General features: G+C 57.7%; 1 protein-coding gene across 3 annotated transcripts in view; it reads right to left on the reverse strand.

The window, feature by feature from the left end:
- Positions 1-1603: 1603 nt before the first annotated feature.
- MAEA (macrophage erythroblast attacher, E3 ubiquitin ligase) overlaps positions 1604-21427 on the reverse strand; it is a 39028-nt gene continuing 19204 nt past the window's right edge. For 2 of the 3 annotated variants that reach the window (XM_079153640.1, XM_079153642.1), the window contains exons 2-10: positions 18593-18775; positions 17126-17329; positions 12990-13112; positions 12253-12366; positions 9553-9629; positions 5841-5949; positions 3718-3851; positions 2756-2951; positions 1604-2551 (exon numbers count right to left, since the gene is read on the reverse strand). In XM_079153640.1, coding sequence (XP_079009766.1) covers positions 2456-2551; positions 2756-2951; positions 3718-3851; positions 5841-5949; positions 9553-9629; positions 12253-12366; positions 12990-13112; positions 17126-17329; positions 18593-18775 — 1236 coding nt within the window. In that variant the 3' untranslated portion in view covers positions 1604-2455. The remainder of the gene's footprint in view (positions 2552-2755; positions 2952-3717; positions 3852-5840; positions 5950-9552; positions 9630-12252; positions 12367-12989; positions 13113-17125; positions 17330-18592; positions 18776-21427) is intronic. The other variant, XM_079153641.1, reaches the window with a different exon arrangement.

The raw sequence follows: 21427 nt of genomic DNA on the forward strand, positions 1-21427 counted from the left end.
GGAGAAGTCTTTGGCGGGAGTGGAGTCAAACACCACAGCCCCAGGAACTCATTAGTCCTTCTAGAAAATTACTTCCCAATGACAAGAATCACATCTGCAAAGACTCGCACACAAGTATTCACAGCAGTTTTTATTTCTTGCAGCGCCGGGGACTCACCACAGGAGCACGCCACCAGAGATCACCCCAGCCCTTTCCATGGGGGAAGGGTCTTGCTACATTGCCCAGGTTGGCCTGGAATCTCCCGAGTGGCTGGATCACAGGCATGGCCACCACCCCAGTGCAGCTGGGTCCCCCAAGAGGAGAATGGACCTGTGTGGTCTGTGTGAACATGGCTCACGTCCACTGAGGCCCTGACACGTCAAGAAGGACGAGCCAAACACAGCAAACCGCCACAGCACTCACGGGCAGCAAGAGAAAGCACCTCTTCGCACTAAAGGGCTCGCACGCTTGAGTCTGTCATCTTAAACCCAGTTTTTCAAAGCAGCACAGTTAGATAACACAACCGGCAGTCTCACTGCAAAAGGCTCCCAGTGCCAAGCACCAGAAGGCCAGGGCAGTGGACACTAACGTGACCCCTTCGGCTCTGCCCAACCCCGCCAGTAAGACCTGCATCCACAAAGTGAGGTCGGAGAGCACTCGCAGTTCAGATGCCCGCCAACAGGACACACACTGTGATGGCTCCTGCAGTGGCCCTCAGCACGGCTGCAGATGGAGGGTGCCACCCGGAGACGGCCCACCAGGTGTGAGGCTGAGCACGGGGCCCACACTGTGCAGTTCCACCCTCGTGGGCTCCAGAACCAGCTGAGCTGCTGACTGGGATGATCACAGTGTGGACTGGGAAGGACCCAGGGCAGCTGTGGGGAGCTGCATCAGTCCAGGGGCTACCGGGGTGTGTGTGCTCTGCCATGCCCTACATCAGTAAGAAAGAGCAGTGGCCAGGTGGTAAGCAGGAAACAAGGTCAGGAAGACCTGCTCGGGAGAGCGCACAGTGCTCAGGAGTGCAGGGCACAGGGCCGCCATACCTGGTTCTGCTGCCACTCGCCAGAGGTGTGGGTGGAGCAGGCAGGGACTGCAACAGGTGTGGTGTGCCCACCAGCAGACATGGCCTGCATGGTCACAGGGAGGCCCCAGTGCAGAGCCCTGAGTGGCCACAGGGAACATGGCAGGGCAGGAGTGCAGGGACCAAGGCAGTTGCCAGAGGTCCAGTGCTGAGCAGGGCCGGCCACAGGGCACGGCAAGGGCACTGCAGAGCAGCTGTTGGGGTGGAGGGCGACTGACCAGGCTTAGAACCTCAGACCCAGGCCCCATCTGACAGCAGCTCCAGAGGCTCTGGGAACCAGGGCTGCAGGCTGGCTGTCCAACCAGCACACAACCCAGCCTGAGGAGGGCACTGATCAGGCCGAGAGCGAGACGCAACCTCAGACTCCAAAAGCTGAGAACTCGGCTTTGGGCTCTGCGAGGTGGAAGATGGCTGCGCACCTCCGGGGGGCACTGCCTTGGTGTCCTGAGCCCCTTCGCTGCAGCAACAGCAGCCACAAACCCAGCCCCATGCAGTGAGCCAGGAGGGCAGAGCACACCCCTGGACTCAGAAACGCCTCAGAGTGAGAAATAGAAAGCCATTTTATTAACACGCTTTACATTTACAGTTTATCAGCTAATCAACATCAACATGCAAAAATAAGCGCTAGATACAAACCTCTACCACAGGTTTCTGTGTGGACTACAAGGGTTCGTATGTTCTGAAAACCCATCAGTGCTTGCTTCAGCTGAACTATCCGCTCCGTAACGAATAGCATGCAGACTCCAGGGCTACAGAACTATCCAGCAAGGCCTCTGCAGAAACTCGGTCCAGTGGATCTCCACGTGAATACATTCTCAAAGCAGGAAGTAAGGCGGTGCACGGACGACCAGGGGCCGAGCCCCAGCTTGCAGGACGTGGCCCAGGGCCTGCAGGGCGCTCTGGTGGCAACTCCAGTGACGTCAGGAAGGGTCCTCGTGCACCGCATGGCAAGTCACCACAGGCCACCAGCGTGCCGGCACCTCACCCAGGCCACAGCTAACATGCGTCGAAGGACCAGCCTGTTCCTCACACTGCCCAAGTCTCTTCAGCAAAAAGAGGAAGCTGAGAAACTTGGGAGAGAAGGTTTCCTACCTGTGAGCCATCCTAAAGCTCCTTGGGGCTGAGGTCAGGCTGTAGAGTTTCCTTTGAGAGGTGCAAGTACTCTGCAGAAGCATCAAATAGTCGACTCACATTACAAAATCCTACCCATCAAACGCTGTTTTCAAGTACGAACTCATTAAATCTCATTTCCTCGCTTCCTAAGAGTATTTATCGTTGCTCACTGATCTTTGGTCGCAAGAAACAGAAACGCAGCGGCAGGCTAGGGCAGGGACGTGGGAGGGTGTGCCCTGCCCACGCGGCCTGGCCCGAGGCGTGCACTGGGCGACACGGGCCTACATGATGTATACTTTCTCGGCTTGTGAGAAGTGGAAGACTTCTTTGGTTCTTGGGCAAACAACTTTATCATCTTGACGGATAGAAAGCAGAGACTGCAAAATAAGATCAGGAACGTATTAAGATAAGATGCACTATAAATCAGGTTTTCTTTAAAAACCCACACAATGCACCATCCAGGGACAAGCCCGCCGAGCCTGGAACATCATTCCTGAGGCACACCCAACACCACCAGGGAAACCCAGCAGCTGGACATGCAGCCTGCAGAGCGCAGCCCACCCTCTGCCCCAACCCCTCACGTTGTAGCCGTAGACGTAGCCGTTGGGCAGCATCATGGGCGGGTTGTTCTCATTCATGACGTCGCCGGAGATCTTGCAGACCAGGCGTGAGTTGGCGCAGTGTGCCATGGGCAGTGGCTGCGCCAGCTTGTTGAGGGAGCGGCTGCAGACCGGGCAGTCGGGGCTCCTGGAGCTGCCGTCCTCCTTGTAGCACTGCCTGCGCACGGCGTTAAGGAAGGCGAGAGGGCACTGTGGCCACGCAGAACAGATGAGGGCAGAGCAGCCACACGGGGAGAGGCCAGGACCACGCTGCTCTGGCGTCCCCACCCCTCACCCAGCCCTGCCTCACAGGCAGGAGAGGCGAGTCCTTGTCGGCGACCTTCTCACGGAAGCTGAGAGAAGGCAGAGCAAAGGTGCTCTTGCTGCCCATCTCAGCAGTGGCCGTCAGGATGAAGCCTGGAGACTCGTCTCAGCAGAGCACAGCCAGGTACCAGCAGTGGACCAGACGGTCACAGGAGGGACAGTGCCCACCAGAGGAACAGGACCAGGCTCACAATGGACAGGTCAGTCACGTGGGGACAGTGTCACATGCTAGACAGGGTCAGTCATGCAAGATGGGATCAGTCACATGGGGGATGGGAGGACAGGATCTGCCAAGTCCAGATGAGGAAGCTCGGAGTACCTCTGCCCTCTGGAGAGGGGAGGCTGCCTCCCGCCTCAGGACCGGCCACTCTGAGCTGACCTGAGAAGTGAAGCCAGGCCCTGTGCTGGGACAGCCAGGCCCAGACCCACTCGTCTGGAGGGCTGAGAGTCGCATCAGGTGTGCCAGCAGGGCCGAGACGGGGGAGAGACTGAGTGAAGACTGGCCCTCTCCACTACCACCCCCGAATCTCAACAACATGCACACGCAGCTCTGGGACAGCGCAGCCTGCTAAAATGCAACCAGGGATGGCAGCTGGCTAAGCAGGAGCGTGGGAGGATACGGTGTCTTAATGGCTGAGAGGCCAGCCTGCAGGGTAAGGGTGAACACCGAGTTGTTCCCCAGCTGGTGCAGCCGGTAGTTGTCGTATCGGAACTGCTGGATCAGCATCCGCCACCGGGCAGGGTCCAAAAGGTCCTGGAAGAGACAAGGCAGAGGTGCTGGGACCCTCCCAGGAGACCCATGGGGATCACTGACCACAGTGGGCAGTGGTAAGGGCAGGAGTTATGGCCCTTCTGAGCAGAGGACAGACATAGTGTGCTCCTGTGACCCTGGCTTAACATCCAACCACAGAACCCCTAATAAACTCTGGAACATTCACGTGGTGGCCATGTGCACCCTGTGGCTTCATGACAAGACAAGGGCGCACCACAGGCTGGACAGCTTGATGCGGGGGAGCCGCAGAGCACGATGGCGAAGGGAGAAGTGCGACTCCAGAGCAATGACACCAAATGGAAAGAGCAGCTGCACCTTGGAGCAGAACCCCGAGGCTGGGCCCTGTCGGGGGCGAGACAGTGGGCCAGCTCTGTGAGCTCCGCACACAGACACTCGCGTTCAGGGCAGACCTCACACTTAATTCCAACCTTTCAAAACAGTCTTGTTTTTGATATTACTTTTATGAAAGCCAAGTGCGTACAGGATAAAGCAGCCCAGCAGGCTCTCGGTGAGAGCGATGGCTCCCAGCTTCCTCCTGGGGCCTGGGCCTCTAGCCTCACGGCCGGTGCCTACTCTAAGCAAAGGCTGCCTCTGGGCCTTGCCTGACACTCTGGGACGAGGTCCACAACTTGCTGCCTGAGGTGAGGCCTTGCTTCCTGCCTGGCAACTGCTCTGGATCTTTGTTTCTTTCCTCACAGCCTCCAACACACCGAGTGTGTTCTCAACTCTCCTGTGAAGTTCACAGGACCCGAAGCTGCCAGTTTCTCCCAGCTAAGGGTTTCCCACATGATCCTGGTTTTGCTCTGTCAGGTTGCCAGATTCCTCTGACGGGCACTGACAGATACGCAGCAGGCTGTGCTGTCACCACCACATATCCTCGCACAGAGGGGAGGGGCTCATCCCTGTTCTCAAGGTGGTGGGACAGCAGGACCTGCCTCCCCTGTGCCCAGATAGCAAGGTCACCTAAGGGAAGAGAAATAAGCGAGCCACACTCCAAGCCAGACTCATCACAGAGAGGGTTGCCCTCTCCCACTTCTCCAGAGCAGATGAGAGAAACCCAGGACGCTGACTTAAAACGTGACCTCTTTCGACTCAGCACCTGCCAGTGTGTGTGGCCTGATGGTATTTAACAGAAAATGCTCAACACCTCGCCATCTCATGGAGGAGGGCAGGGCCAGAGAACACCCAGCAACCTCTCAGAAGGTGCTGGGCTGGTCTACTTGGACACAGCCAATGCCACCTGTCTGGGGGCTGCAGGGCAAACACAGGAGCCTACAGCAGAGACCAGCTTTGAGGTTTACAAACTTCATAAAATCCATGAGCAAGGAGCTGTACTTGACGCCCTTTCTGGGAACTGAAACTAACGCCAGCAAGGTGTGCCCACTGGTTCCTACAACCCTCTGCTGAGCAGGCCAGGAAGCAGCGAGCTACCTGGGTGGGCTGAGGTCAGCAGCCCCAGGAGGCCCCACTGCAGCCAGAAGGCCAAGGAGCCTCTGTGAAAGGCTGGCGAGCAGATCTGCCAGCAAGTCTGGTACAGAAGGGAAAGACCAGGAGCTGCCACAGGGAGACCACACCAAGGCCCACCATGACCTGGAGACCCAGAGGCTGCAACACCACAGACGTATCGCAGGACACCACTCAAGCTAGCATCGTCCATGGGACTGAAGGAGAGATGGAACAGGGGCAGCAGAGGAGAGGGGGGGGTCCGGGGTCAGACCTGCAAGGCTGAAGCACTCCTGAAACCTCCCACCTAAATCCTCCATCAAAATGAGAATAAAGCAGAAGAGGCAATGGCAGGCCACACAGCAGGTGGCAGACAGGTCCTCCAGGCCACACAGCAGGTGGCAGACAGGTCCTCCTGTCAAGGAACCACAGGCCCTTAGGAGTTGGAACAGCTGCTAACCCACCCTACATGGATGCCCTGACCCTGCAGGCCCACAGGAACCCAGAGGACAGGAGCATGGACATTACCTTGTAAGGGGAGATGTGTGTGTCTGGCGGGAAGGCCAGCATGCCCATGACCTGGCGGACCTCATCCAGCTGGCTCCCTTCGGCCTGACTGAAGTGCTTTCTTGCATGTCTAAAAAAACAATATTTTGGCATATTTAAGTGTGCACTTTCATCCCTAAGGACCCGCACTCAGTCCTCAAGCCAGGGTCAAGGCACACAGGGAGTCAGTCCTGGGCCCTGGAAGTTGTGGTGAGCAGGGCCTGTAGGGGATAGGCAGAGCAGAAGCTGCGCTCACCAGGGCTGGAAGAGCTCTGCCCCGAGTCCTCCAAAGCACCTCTGACTGCCCTGGATGCTCAGCGCACGACCCAGGGCTGGGAGCCCGTCCAGCCTCCTAACATGTCCCTCCTTGCTGCACAGCACAGCCCCTCCAGGCCAAGTGTGCAAGCACACACAGCCTTGACCTTTCCTGAGTGACACACAAGTGGGCTCCTGCCCCAGGCCTGGCCACCTGCAAGGGACACAAGGCTGGAAGACCAGCTGCTCCCCTCTGAGCCAAAGGCCCTATGCCCAGGCGTCCACAAACCTTCCCAAGAACTCCCACAGGGTGGAGGGTTGCTGGGCACTGGTGCTCACTGGCCTTCTGGCTGTCCAAGGAACCTGCACTCACATATGCCCTTGGTCTACCACTGCGTCCTCTACACTCAAAAGTCCCCTTCCCCTGGAGCCAGTCCCTTGGTCCCAGGGACCAGTGATGGCAAAACTCATGCCCTCTCAGCCTCCCTGCAGGCCAGCCCTGTGCTGTCAGAAATAAGGCATGAGGGGCAGAGGGCGGAAGAAGGGGTGGGAGGTAAGGAGATCCCTGCTCCCAGCAGCTTCTCAAGGGGTGTGGCTCTGGGTGGAGACTGGAGTTGGCACAGGAGGGGGCTAAGCAGTCCCAGAGGGACAGCAAGGTGGCCATGAAGCTGAAGCTCTAAGGGGCAGCAGAGGACACTAGGTGTGGACAGTGTAGCCAAGAGGAGCAGGAGGAATCCAGCTTCAGGATGCACCCACGGGAGTCCACATGGCTGTCCACCCTCTGGAAAGAGCAATGAGGCCAGCACCCCATCCAGGATGGCTGAAGGCTGGTGAGTAACCAGGGCCCCAGGGCCCCAGAGCTGTGCACAGGCGGGTAGATATGGGCAGTCTGACTCCTAACTCCAGGACAACAGAGCTGACTACTCTTTAATGAACATCACAACCCATGTAAGACACGATATAGCCAATTTAAGACACAACATCATGTTTCTCTTTAAAAAAAAGTGCACTTACACAAACATACCCAGAAGACTAACACCTGAATTTGGCCTGGTCAGGCTTAAGACCTGGGTGCGTAGTGGACACAGTACAGTCCCACCTTCATCAAGTCACTCAGGCACCAGGGCCAGGCATGTGGCTTACCCATTTACCAAAAATTAAAACCGCTGCTCAGTATGGTGGAACATGCCTGTTTTCTCAGCTACTCGGGAGACCAGAGGATCGCTTGAGCCCAGGAGTTCAAGGACAGCCTAGGCACCATAGCGAGGCCCTATCTCAACAAAAACAAAAAATTAAGAAGTTAGAAGTTAGCCACCGGAAGCTTACACTTCCACATTCAGCAGTGCCCAAGGCAGCAGCCAGGGAGGTCCATGGCCTGGTCCAGCAGGCCCTCCCCAGATTCACAGCAACAGGCCAGATGACAGGACCCGGATCTTCCCCTGCCCCAAGGGACAGTCCTGAGCAAGCCACACCCTTGTCTGGGGCTGGGCTTGCAGGATGGCATGGAGGAAGAGCTCTTCACCTGTGCTGGCACTATGGCCGAGTGCAGGGCCTCAGCACGACAGCCTGGCTTCACCCCTCCCCTTCTGAGCTCTGTCAGACCTACCTGCCCTCGCCCTGCCCAAGCCCTGTGGGACCTGCCTGCCTCCTCTAGCCTGCCCAGGACTTCTGAAAAGTCAGCCTGGAGGCTCCGTCTTCTCCCTCCTCAGCCCTGTCTAGCATACCTGCCTGCCCTCCCACCCACAAAGGTCCCTGCAGGATCCTCCCAAAGATCATGCTCTACCTGCTCACACATCTGACACCCGGGCATCCACGGAGGGCACTCTCAGGCCTCAGCTGCCTGGCAGTCACCCTGAACACAGTTCCAGCAGGTGCTCGCCCTAAGCCAGGCACAGAGAAGGAGCTCAGGACAGCTGGCTGCCTCTCCCCTGCAACAGGACCCATGCTCCAGGGCCACATCCGCCTGCTTGTTACCCCCAGCAGTCAAGAGACTTCAAGAGCTTCTCCCACCAACTGTGACCTGCCTGTCCTTGAGGGGTGCACAGTCCAAGTGATGCTCTTCAAGGGTCCTCAGGGGTACCTGACGAGAGCACAGAGGGCCCGGTTCTGATTCCAGGGCTGATGTGGCTGAAGCCCTGAGAGGGAAGCAGGTGGGCCATGGCTGAGCAGACGCCATCCTGTGGGCATGAGAGCCAAAGTGGAGCAGGACGGGTGAGCACATGCACTTCCCCACAGCTGGCACCACCTCGGCCCCCAGAGCACACGTGCCCCTGAAGAGCAGCAGCCCAGCACACACTGACCTAGCCGCATCAGGGCGGACATGCTCCATCTGGCTACAGCTGCAGAGGGCTGCAGCATCACTCCCAGGCCCGCGGCCGTGGCTGGGCTCGCCTCCAATAGGGTTGGTTATGGACAGAATAAGAACAAAGAGCAGGCCCTCCTCTCCCACCACCTGCTACGCAGCATGGGCACTGGGAGCCAGTGAGACCGGCATGTGGATTCAAGGCAGCCTGCCCTCTATGGGAACCACTGCACCTCCCGCTGGGCTCGGCACATCAACTCAAGGCTCCCTCAGGATGACTCACTGCCACCCACCCTATGACTCCAGGTGGACACATGCCACCACCAACCTTCGGCTGCCAGACAAAGGGGTTTCAGACCAGCACCTTCTGCTTCTGGCAAAATCCCTTCTGCTGTGTCCATACTCGGGCAACTCACCTGCTACCCGCTGTGTGTCCAGGAGCCCCTCGGCACAGCCCCAGCAGCAGCTCATCCTGCTGCAGGCCCTACCTCAGCTGCCCCACCACATACTGGCCTCCCTGCTCGGAGTTCCAGGCTCAATGGGGCAGGAGGCTCAGCAAAGCTGGAATGAGAAGACCCTGTGCCTTCGCCCCATGCAGCACACACTGGCCAACAGACAAGGCTGCTGACAGAAGACGAGCGAGCGGGTCCAGGGCAAGGAAGCGGAACTGGCACTCAGCCACCTCCCTATGGATACCGTGCATCAAGGAAGAGTCAGAACCCCGAAGCTCCTCCTCCTCATGCCTGACTGCCAGGGCTCTGCCAGGTGGAGGCTGTGCAGGTGGTCAACCAAGGTTCCCTTTGTCTTTGAGCCAGAGATGGGACAAGGAAGTCCAGCTGTGCCCACAGAAAGCCCTAAGGTGCTCTTCCGCTCCCAGTGTCCCCAGGTGGCCACGATGGGAGCGACCTCCCACGGACAGGCCGCTCCGCGAGGGCGTTCCTGCAGCTGCGGGCACTCCTCAAGGGGGAAGGGGGCCAGAGCCCTGATCAGAGGCTCACATGGACGGTCGCGGCACCACGGGCCCTCCGACAAAAGACCCTCCGTACCACACATCCTTCTCTAGCACCCGCACCCTGAGGATGGGCAAGGGGGCACGGTGCCCTCACAGGAGAAGCTAGGGAGCAGCCCAAGTCTTACCTTACAGCATCGAGGCGCTTGTTCTGCCGAACGAGCTCGATGAACTCCTGGATCCTGAGGCTGAACTCCAGGCAGCTCTGAGGGCAAAGGCGAGAGGCTGGGTCAAGACAGCGGGAGTCAGTGCCGCACAGCACCAGGCGTCCGGGTGGTGATCTTGGCCTTCCCACCCCAGCAGGCCCTTCGCCAGGCTCCTGAGAGGCAGGCTGCGCCAAAGAGGAGCCACATGGCACTGCAAGCCCGGGAGCCTGGGCCCCCCAACACAGCCTCGGTGGGAGTGGGGCCATGTTTCCCCCACCGATGGCACTGAGAGGCACCCAGGAGCCTGGCTTGGGGGTGCCAGATGGGCAGGAGCAGTAGGTACCATCCGAGGTGCCTACTAGACTCACATGAAAAGCTGCCACAAAGGTGGGCAGCAACCAGGAGCCGTCGCCAGCTCACAGGGCGTGGGGCAAAGGCTGGCAACCCCAACGGAACCATCCATTCCACACAGGGCAGAGGATCATCTGGGTCCCGTCTGTCCTCAAAGTCCTCATGCACACGAGTCCCCCAAGCCTTTGACTCAGACTCGCAGCACTTCCTGTCTGCCCACGATTATGAGCCAGGTGCCTCACTGTGTCCAGGAAAACTCAGACAAACAGTGTCAAGAGACTGTGACACTTGGGGGCAAGGGAGACAATGGCAGAACAAGTGGGTGCTAGATGGATTAGAAGGTGGCACCTCATTGGGGCTGCCAAGGAACACCTGAGCAAAGATGCACAGGGGCAGGGGGCCAGATGCTGCAGTGTTCCAAGCAGAAGTGTGGGCCGCTCAAAGGTCCTGCCTGGAACAGGGGACACCACACCTGCAGAAGCCGAGGCTCCTGCTATGAGCTCAAGGTCCAGGATAGTTGGGGTCAGGTGGGGATGGCGAGGGGGTGGTTCCTGCAAAGAGCAGAATTCCCAGAATTTGCTGAGGCTGTGAGAGGGGTCTGGGCTGGCTGCTCTGCCCAGACGTGGGCAGTATTGGGGTCCGAAGGTGTCTGTCTAAAGTACTGTAGTGACTGGGGGATGGTATGGAGTCCACAGGTGGCAATAGCCAGCATGGAAACTCAAAGCTTCCTTTGAACCAGTCATATCAATCCAATTTATGCTGCAACTCTTGTGCCTGGAGGTAGGGCCAGCGGACACAAATAAATTCTGCCAACTCAGGAAAAGGTGGGTTTTTCTACATGAGCAGTAGTAGCTTGAACCTTGAAATTGTCAGTATGGCCTCAAAACACCCTCAGCACTTCCCGCCAGAAACGGGTAAGGAAAGGAGGGTGCCTGAGGCTCCTCACCCATGCGGGACGCTGATCCCACAGCATCCAAAGCACACAACGGCATGGACAGAAGCTCCACGTGAAAGCATCTGGGGCTCAGAGTTCCCCACCTGGCCTCCTCAGCGTGCACACTATGTCCAAAGGACTACCTCAGCCTGACCTTGCGGAGCATGCACCACCCCTGCCACAACCCTCCTCCGACACATCACAACTCCACAGAAGCAGCTGCACCAGTTCAGTGGGGAGAGAGGTGGCAAGCTGACCCATCCCTTGCTCCTCCCCCTGCACCCAGGCTGAGGAGCAAACAGGCTGGAGGCAGAAACTGCAACTGTTCTAAGGTGGTGCAAAAGCCACCCTGATTCCCAAAAGGGAGCAGGCTCTGCACACGCAGTGACAGGTTTGGCACAAATCCACTAAATGAAGGCTGGTGAGCCCTCTGCAGAGGCCGAGGAGGAAACTCCACTCTGGGCCCCCACAGAGGCTCCATCTTCTCTGGGCCCTGCCTTGCCTCCCTGGGCCACCCAATGACCACTGATTCTGCAGTGGGTGGGCACCTGCAGGTTCTGACTACTAGCAGGAACGAGCCACTCTGTAGACCTCTTACAAAAGGAGTTGTTTGGGTAGAACTCTAGGTCACTGCTTTGCAAAAGGTACACTTTTAAATTTGCCTTTCCTATTTAGAACCACTCTCTGCTCAACCAGATTACTTTCAAAGAGTTTACTAATGGGGTAGTGCAAAACGTGTAGAAGCAAAGAGGTCTTAGACTTGAACCCATAACAAGAGCCCATGCAGTCACAAGGGTCTGAACGCTGCCTGGAGCCTCCGTGCTGCCACTCCATGTGCCTCTCTAGACCTGGGGCACCCTTGCAGAGCACACTCCAACCCTCACTGTCCCTCGGGGTCTGGGTGTCCAAGTCACTTCAACAGACGTGAACCTGGCATCCTCTCATTTAGAGTTATCTTCCACCTCAGTGGAACTAGGTCTCAAGATTCACTCCCACCAGACTCTCCTCCAAGAGGGGTCCTCCCTCACTCCCCTCCCCTCCCTGAGTGTGTCGAGCTCATCCTCTTTGGCAGGCGTTCCTGGTGGGCGAGCTCCCGCGTCATCAGTGCCTGCCCACATGCTTCTGTGAAGCGCTGCCTCCTGGACTCTTAGACACCAAGTCACGCTCTGCCCAGCAGCCTACCTGCAGCACCTGCAGCACCTGCAGCACCGCACTTCTCACACCCCGCCTGCGGCAGCGTCCAACCACAGCTAGATGGGGCCGCGCAAGCCTCAGTGCCATCTGGCAGGCGCCAGGGCTTGCAGAAGTAACTGGCAACCTTGAGGTAAGCAGGGCCCTGAGCAGAGCTGTCTTGGGGAGTGGGGTGGAGCTGAGCAGGGTGCACAAGAGTTACATACCAATTCTGGCTTTCCTTTTAGGGTTTCCATACCAAGATCCTCACTCTCTTTAGGGGAGCCATTGGCGGCTCTACTCTTTCGTCCCGTCTTCGCCTCGTGCTCGCTTTGGCGGCCCTGAGTGGCAGAGAGTGTCACTCTCGGCTGGTGACTACATGCACCCCGACAAGCTCAACCCGGTGGGGTTAAAGAAGCACTCAGTTTAGAAAACAAAACAAAACAGTTCCTCTACTGGAGGTGGGGACTGTTAATAAAAGTTAAAACATTTCTGCAAGCCCTAGGACAACAGCATTTTTTAGTGGCTCAGGCTCAAATTCTGCAGTTTATGCTTTGAAGCCTCTACAGTCTGTATCTACCAAGTGTGTACTCAGTTTACTATCACAGCCAGAGCTCTGCAGCCTGCCAGGGAACTTGCTCTCTGCATCTATGACTGAGCACAGGGAGCCCATGGGCCTGCCCAGACTCCCCAAGCAAGGTGGCCACTAACATGCTGCATATGCAATGGGGTGCCACACCCCACTCCTTCTGAACCTCATGTCAGGACAATGTCCAAACCCTAACACAGGAGGCTGCTCCTCAGGGTTGTACCTAAAATCACCCAAATCCAGAACATCCCAAAGCCCACACCAACAACCCACCTTACAAACCAGAACTGACAGGTGTAGGTGTGGGGTCCCAGGCAGGTGGTACAGCTTCCCCCTACCTTGCCCCTACCCAGGTGGCCCCAGGGAGCCCCGCACCTTCATCTTCCGGAGCCGGGACTTGTTGTCATGGCACCAGGCCAGGCATGTGGCCGTCTCCCGCCTTTCCAGGGATTCCTCTACTTCTTTGGCTGTCAGGAACATCTCGATGTTCACCAGGTCCTGAGGGCAAGAGGCAACTCGGGTCAGAACAACTGGCTCAGGGGCCCCTTTGCACTTGTCACCTACAGGCAGGGACATCCAGGCCTACCCTCCTGACCCGGCCTCCTGCCAAAGTGCAGCCCCAGTCCACACCCGTAGACACCCAGGGAGCAACATTAGGGAGCAGGAAAGGCCCCCAAGGACTACGAAGCTCACGAGTGGCAGATGCCTGCTGGTCGGAGGACCAGGCTCCTACCTGTCATCATGGACAGAGGCCAGCAGGAACAACAACCAGCACACCAAGGTACACATGGACAAGCACCCATCTTGCCCGCCCCAGGGCAGTGGGGTACAAGGGACCCCTCCCATATCACCCCCCACAGGGAACAGCCACCCACGGCCCCCCAGCACATGGTTCCCCTCACAGGTTACACCACCCCATGGCCCCTTGATACAATGCGTAGACCCAAATGGAGAACTCTGCCTTCCGTAGCCAGAATCTCCACGTCGGAGAAATAGCCAATAGCATTCCCTACTACGCTGAGCAGAAACGAAACCCAGACCCTAGCACCAGGTCAGGAGGGCAGAGCAACAGAGTCAAGCGTGGGAGGTAGAGGGCACACTGGCCAGGATGGGCCCAGGATGTGGGGGTTTCTCTACAGCCATAGGCAGAAAGGCCAGAGGAGACAGCCCTGGCCACAGGTGCATACCAGCAACAGGCCCAGCAAGCAGAACCCCCTAGTGGGTCTGCAGGAAAAGTGCTGACCTTGGAGTGCACAGGCAAGAGCTGCAGCTCCACCCCTCATCTCAGCCATTCACAGGAAGACCTGAAATCCAATAACCCACGCTTAGTGCCTATTGAGATTTGGAAATTTGGTATTTTGGAGAGGATGCAGCAGGGTGATGTGGAGCTTCCCGTTGCTCCTTCTCCAAAGCCTGTGCTCTTCTCTGGGGAGGGTCAATAACAGACACATATGCTGAGCTCTGGGACTCACAGGGCCAGGGATCCTCACAACGGCGAAGGGTCCAGGAAAGACCAGCAAGATGAAGTGACCAAGATGATGGGAAGCAAAGGGAAGCTTTTTGAAGAGCATGGGGTTTTTAAAAGCTGAATTTCTTTTACACCTGGAAACTACTTAAGCGAAAACATAATAAAATCAGTTTGTCGACCAGGGAACAGCATGCCCAGCAAAGCATGCTTTAGGGCCCTGGGCAAGCCGCACAATGTCCTGTGGCCAGTATTCCCATCAGCGCCACACCCCAAGCCACTGGGTGCTGTACATGCACAGGTCAGCTCTCTGGCCCACATGGTCACTCACTACCTGAGGTCTGTCGAAGAACAAGTCCCACCAGCCAGGCCGGGGGCGGGGTGGGGGATAAAGCTGCAGGCACCTCCTTCCAGAAGCTGTGCCTGGGCAGAGCATGTGGAGCCCATGTGGAAAAGGCAGTTTCAGATATAAGCTTTTAAGCAGAAGCTTAAGTGAAAGTCAGACTAGCACTTTTCCATTTCAAGATGAACATTAATGCGCACTCAAAAATGTACCGTGGCAGTCAAACCACTCACTTAAACAAGAAGCACACGAAGCCAACCCACAGGCTCAGCATCACCGGGCACGGTGCCGAGTGCAGGCTGAGAGCTCAGTGCCAGTCCCTTCAAGAATGCTGACCATGCTGCCCTCTGGGCCTCACCAGGCACACCAGGCTGACGTGGCCGTTCAGGTGGGTCCAACGCCAGAAGTCCCATCCTGTGGTCCTCAGCAATTCCTGGGACCCCAGACCTTCCTCAGGAGCTGCAGGGACAACCTCACCAAGCTCACCCAGCATCAGACTTGCCCTGCTGACGCCAACACACAAGGGGAGCCACATGGGCCACAGAGAGCTCCCACCACCTGACCTCTGCCGACCAGGCTCAGGGGGAAGGAGGGGTGCTGTGTGGCTGCCTGACAGCGGGGTCAGACGCCCTTTCAGACCCCAGGGCTGCTGCTGGGTGGGCATAATGCAGGCCTGACCAGGCGAGGCTGGAACCTGGCCTAGGCCCTGAACATGGGTCCAAGCTCAGCAGCAGGACAATAAGGCCAGGCCAGGCCAGGTCCTGCCCAGCCTTTCTAGCCATGGAATTGGGCCTTGGTATGAGGTGGTTCTGCCCTCGGCCCTGTCCCCTAGCAGACAATGGTTCCACACCACCTCATCCCTTCCAGTCCTGCCTCAGGCCTCATCCTGGTGAGACCACCCCAATGACCTTCTTAGAATCATCAGCTGTTCCCCATCAAAGCTCCCGAGTGCCTGCCTTGTGTCCATCCTGCACCCTTCTTTCAGGTCTCGCCTCTCCCCAGACAGAGCACTTGGAAAAAGGAGGTGTCTGCAGCTTGTGCTGCCCCAGCCACTCCAGAGTGAGTGTAGCCACAAAAGCCAATACCCAGGGATGTGCCAGCCAGCAAAGGGACGGTGGAGAGGACAAGTGACCAGAGAGCACTGGAGTGGGAGTGCAGTGGTCCCTCTGCCAAGACTGCAGTGTAAGCAAGCGGTGTCTGTCCACCTCGTCCAACGGAAGGAAAGGAACAGAGGCAGGAAGGGGGACGGCCTGCAAGTGCGCAAGAGCCGTCAGGCACACACTGGAGCCTCAAGGAGCTGGCAGCAGTAAGGAAGTCTGCTTGTGAGGTTCTAGAGCCACCAGAGACTGGACCTTGAGGCTGCAGGGCACCAGGAGCCCAGCCCTGGTTACTGGCTGGGAACCACGTGCAGCTCCCTAATGGACACACCAACCTGTGTGTCAGTGGAGATGCCACAGCCTGCAAGGCAGCCAGGAGCAGCAGAGCCAGCCCCCAAAACTAGACAGGGGCTCCCTCTGCATTCCACCCACTTCACAGCATGTGCCCCCACACCGCCCTCCCTCCTGCCGCATGAGACAGACAAACATGGGCAGAAAAGTTCAACGAAGAAGCTGGGAGAGGTCACAGAAAATGGCGCCATTCTCCCCAAGTATCCAGGGAGGCTGCCCAAGAGAGCTGCCATCCAAGAGGCCTGAACAGAGCAGCAGCAACCTCAGAGCTCAGAAGAGCGGAGAGCGGGTTGGAGCAATGGGCAGCAGAGCCAGAGGGGCAGGGTCCAGTGCACCTTCCTCAGAGGGCAGTCTAGCGAAGAACAGGGCAGATTTATTGGAAGCCCTGGCTGGACGCTCCTTCAGAGCCTTGGGCTGTGACTTGGACCACCCGTCTAACGTGGCCTGAGTGGAGACCAGAGAGCACACTGGGCAGACAGGTGGTGGGATGGGTGTGACACCAAGGCCACTCCTGTGGCTGCGAGTGGCGAGTCTCGCACCAGGGTGGTGCTGCCAGTCCCATCGTGCCTGGCGGGAGTCACACACGTGGGTGGGGTGCCACAGGAAAGGACCAGCAGGCCCGCTGAAGGGTGGGGTGAGGAGGGCCACAGCGGCCTGAGATGAGGGCAGGGTGTGCTAGTGCCAGGGGAGGCCAGGCCCACGAAGGCTCACTGTGCTCTCTGCCCTGCACGGAGGTCTTGCCTCCAGAGCTTCTGGATGCTGGTTTTCAGTGCGGGAGGGGCACACACCACGTCATGTCTGACGGCCGTGGGCCCCACCACACGGATGGAACCTGACAGCAGAGGGGACTTGGCCATGGGCCCCAATGCACCCGTGAAGACCAGGTGAGAGCAGAGGTAGCAGGATTCTGCTCTGCCCAGTGCTGGGGAGGCCTCCAAACCATGATGTGCCCTCCCACCAGAAGCCCTCGCCTTAAAAGTGCCCCAGAGGCAGGGGTCACTGGTCCTGCACTCAGTGTGGGAGCCAGTGGAGCCAGGCTCGGGGAAGTGCCCCTCTCGAGGCAAGCCCGAAGCACTCAGGCAGTCCAGCAGCGGGAACACGGCCCAAGGGGACCCAGTGAAGAGGAGCCAGGTGGCCAGGTCCCTTTCCACATTTCCCCATTCAATCGTGGGCGACGACCCAGGCCAACGGGAAGCACAGGCCATGTTCTCAACCCTGGCTTCTCCCACAGCAGACGGCACGTAGGCTGGCCCACCTCAATGCCACTCTGGCGCGCCAGCTTCACAGCTGTGCTATAGTAGCCGCAGCGCAGGAGGTGCTCCACCATCATGCGGTCCATGCGCTTCCTCTTCCACATGCTGGCTGCAGCCGGCTGGTCGCTGCTGTGCTCCTTGAGGTGCTCGATCCTGCGCTTGCACAGCTTAGCGCTCTCGTCCTCAGCCTGGATGGACTCCACCGCCTGAGCACACACAAAGACACACTCAGGGGAGGCACGGGCCCGCCCACGGGAACACGGGCCCCACGCCCCAGGACTCCAGAAAGACAAGCTGGGGACACTGCGGGATCCTAGGCAGAAATAAAAGGAACCAGAGCGGGTCCACCTCTGTGCTCCACCCAGGAATCACTGACAGAGACAGGTCGAACCCTCTCTCTCCCAGCTGTCATTCTGGTTTCGTGTGTGTGTTCTGAAGCTATGCTGCAGATCTGTACCTTCTGAGATTCACAATGCTTTCCTGGTTAAACTGTCATTATAAAGCTACCTTTCAAAACTTATATTTCCAAGTCAGCTTTGTTCAAAATCAACCCAGATGGAAACGCTCTTGACCTGTGCTGCCCAACACAGGCCTCTGCCGCACGTGTCAGCCGCACCCAGTGCAGACAGGAGCTGGCCTCCCGGCTGCTCCCTCAGCAAGGCCGGGGCTTTCTGGTCCCTGTTGCTGTGCCTGCAGCAATGGTCTCTCCCTGGCCGCCCCACATCTGAGGTCTGCACAGGCCCCTGACAGATGATGCTCCTCTGCTCCTGGCTGCCTCTGTGCTGGACACTGTACTTGAAACATTAATGCTAAGAACAAGTGCTCAGAACGACAGGTTTCTCCCAAGGACAGTCTGCATTCCTCAGCCTGAGGCTCTGCGCTGGGACCACTCAGGCTACACTGACGGCTCAGGTCCTGCGGCCCCGCGGTTCTGAACCTGGGCTGCGAGAGCCTTCATCGTGAGTGCACCCCTGCAGCAGCCTTGCCTAGAGTGCAGAGCCAGGGGCCAGCTCAGCTCCAGCAGGCCATGCTCCTGGCCCAGGGCCACTGGCCAGGGCAGCAGCCACTCCCTGCCTTTTCACCTCTGACCCCGCCTCCAATTTGAGCTGGTGATGTTTTGCCTAAGGAACTCCCTGACACTTCTAGGAAGACGCTCTAAAACCTCCTACCTCACTTTCTGTGCTGTCTTCAGTGGGCAGGCTAGTCCAAACACCCTGGTCGCCTAGTCCAGCAGTAAGAAATTCCACATGCAGTTCTGAGGTCAACCTCTAGAAGTAGCCTATCAACCTGCCACGCAGCTGGCTTCCCACCCCTGGGCTTGAGGCACTCCCACAGCCAAGACAACCCAGTCCTCGCTTAGCCCAGGCGCCCTGCGCTCCTCCCCCAGCTCACCCTTTTGCCAGCCAGCACACCCAACCCCCCCAGGGGCAGCACATCTGAAGACACACCGGGAGGGTGACAGCACCAACCTTCCTCTTGAGCACACTGAGCTTCTCCACCACACCATCCAGGAGGCTGACCACAGAGTCCACGGCTGGGCAGCTACTCAAGGTCTTCTCCAGCTCAGCCACCACCATGGTGACGTGACTCGTCTCCCGGTCAATATTTTTCTGAGCAGCCCGGAAGCGTTTATTCAGGGTTTCATAGGGCACCTGGACAAAAAAAAGACAGTGAGAATCCCTGGTCCCAATCTTAATGGTGTGGGGCACCCCAGGCCACACCCAGCATGCACGACTCCTTCACAGCACTCCTAAAAGCAAGGTTGGAGACAAAACCTTGACCAGAACCCACAAAGTAGAAGCCCTTTGAGGGAGGCCATGCCAGTGCCCGGATGCGGAGGCTGATACAAAGACACACACTGCCCCAAATCTACAGTACGCAGCTCGGTCTTCCAAAAAAATAATTTTGCCAGTACTGGTGATGGAACCCAGGGGCGTTTACCACTGAGCTACATCCCAACCCTTTATATTTTGTATTTCAAGATAAGGTCTTGCTAAGTTGCTGAGGCTGGCCTTGCCATCCTCCTCAGCCTCTGGAATTGCTGCTATTACAGGCATGGGCCACCGTGTCAATCAAAGAGGTTTTAAGCATATACTGACAAAATAGTCCCAAAGTTCATTTGGAAAAACACACAGTTAAGGAAACAACCAACAAGGAGTGTCAGTGCCAGCTCTCCTCTCAGCCCGTGAGGAGCGGGTCAGTGGGCAGAGCTGCCACTGCGGAGGGCCATCAGGATGGGCAAGGAGGTGCAGAAGGTTTCGTTCACGAAGCTCGTGAAGCTGTCCACAGGTGTGTGAAATTACAAATGCACATTTAACAATCTCCACAAGAGAACATTTATGTCATTCCAATTATAAAAAATCCTATTCCCTTTAGAAAACTGGAAAATGAGGAAAAAGAAGCTTAAGGCCACGGAGAGTCTGCTGCCTGTCACCTCCGCCATCTCCCGGCTCTGACACTGTGAGCAATGTGCCAGACCACGTGTCCCCCACCACGTACTTCCTTCATCCTAGATGGGGTCCGGGAAACGCTGTTCATGAGGAGCCACGCCAGCACCATGCCTCCTGTCTGACCACAGAGCGCTGTCTATTCAACTCTGCCATCACATGTTCAACGGGAAAGAAAAGATGGTCAGGGGCTCTGCCCAACCCCATGCCAGAGAGGCACCAAGCCCTGCAATGAAGCCACTGAGGAAGGCAGGGGCATAGGGAGGGAGACATGAACCTGGCTTAGAGGCTGGGCTTCCTCAGATCAGGGACAGCGGGATAATGGCGAGATGGGAGAAGACTGGCCTCTGGCTTCCCCCAAACCTGCTTTTCTCCCTGAAAGTGGGGACACAGGGTGGTGGTAAGGCCAGTACTGTGCTGCTGGTGCCCTGACTGCCACTCCCTACTCACCTCCCCCGGCCAGATGCCCTCCACCCAGGCATCCCCTAGGGCCGCGGGGGACCCACCATGGGTGGCAGTATGCCGTGTGCATGCATTCTCAGGAAGTCATGCCTAACGTCTTATTGGCACAAGCAGCAGAGTGCCAATAGGTGAGCCCTGTCAGACACTCGAGGAGGCCCAGCAAAGTCAGCTGATAATCACGCTTGCTGGTCACATTAGTCTCACAAAGTTGGGAAGGAGGGCAGGGAAGCTACCAAACTGCAGCATGCTCACCAGACTGACGGTCTGGCCAGAGAGTGGAGGCTGGGCACCAGAGAGTGGGGGCTGCCCAGCCTCTCCCAGCACAGCAGGGCAGCGCAGGACGTGCAAGCGCCATCCCGGCAGGCTCTGCTCTTCGTGCATGACTAGCCTAGGGAAAGTGTGGCTGTCCAGGGTGCACTGCAGGACCCTCAGGATCACATACACCTGCCTTCAAGGATGCCCTCTCCTAAGGATTCAGTACTTCTTAAAAAGAAGAAGGGGGTTTTGGGGGTGGAGCCTTCCTTTCCTGTCTATAGCCCGTGAATGAGGAAGTCCTACCAGACAGCAATCTAGCCTGGTACCCAGCACACACCAGGCTCTTGGCAAGTATCTGATGATGAATGACAGGAAAAACATAAACACAGGGCTCTGGGCACTCTCTGCACCCCTGCCATAGCACCTGCCCCTTTTCCCTGGTGCAGTGCTCCCATGTGCCACCCCATGTGGCTGCATCCTGCGGGAGGCAGAATCCTGGGGAGCAGAGCACATGTCCAGTCCTCAACCACACCACCATCTAGTGTAGCAACACAGGGAAGCCTTTGCAATTAGACCACGAGGCACAGTCATACTGAACACGGCTTCCACAGCACCACAGTCCGTGGGCGCCCTCTGCACAGCCCCAGCTACCTGCTACCTCCATCATGCCTAGGCGATGCACAGACTGGGCGAAGTTCCAAGCCATCCCTGGGCTACAGGTACAGGCTCCTGTCTACAAGTTCAAGGAAGGGGGTTAGTTTGCCCAAGGCACCAGAGCAACACAGGAGTGGTCATCAGGAGACACACTGCAGAGACACTGTGGTAAGACTCTCTGCAAAGGTTTGTCGTGGTCTCTGCAATTCTTCTGTGAGTTTGAAACAACGTCAAAGCACAATGGCAGGGGCATACAGGTCAGAATGCAAGCATTTGCTAGACCCCTCCGGAAAAGATGAGAACCCATGAGAGGAAGAGGCTGCACTTGGGGTAGGTGGGACACTGACTCAGGCCCAAATGTCCTGCCAGTCTCTGGGTGTTCATCCAACTAGAGGAAGGACCCATACTGCTCTGAGAACAAGAGCTCCAGGTCCAGGCCACCAGCACTGCGTCATCAACAGGCAGCACCCAGCAGACTTCACTGGC

Source organism: Sciurus vulgaris (assembly GCF_902686455.1).
Source record: "Sciurus vulgaris genome assembly, chromosome: 9".
Taxonomy (NCBI): Eukaryota; Metazoa; Chordata; class Mammalia; order Rodentia; family Sciuridae; genus Sciurus; species Sciurus vulgaris.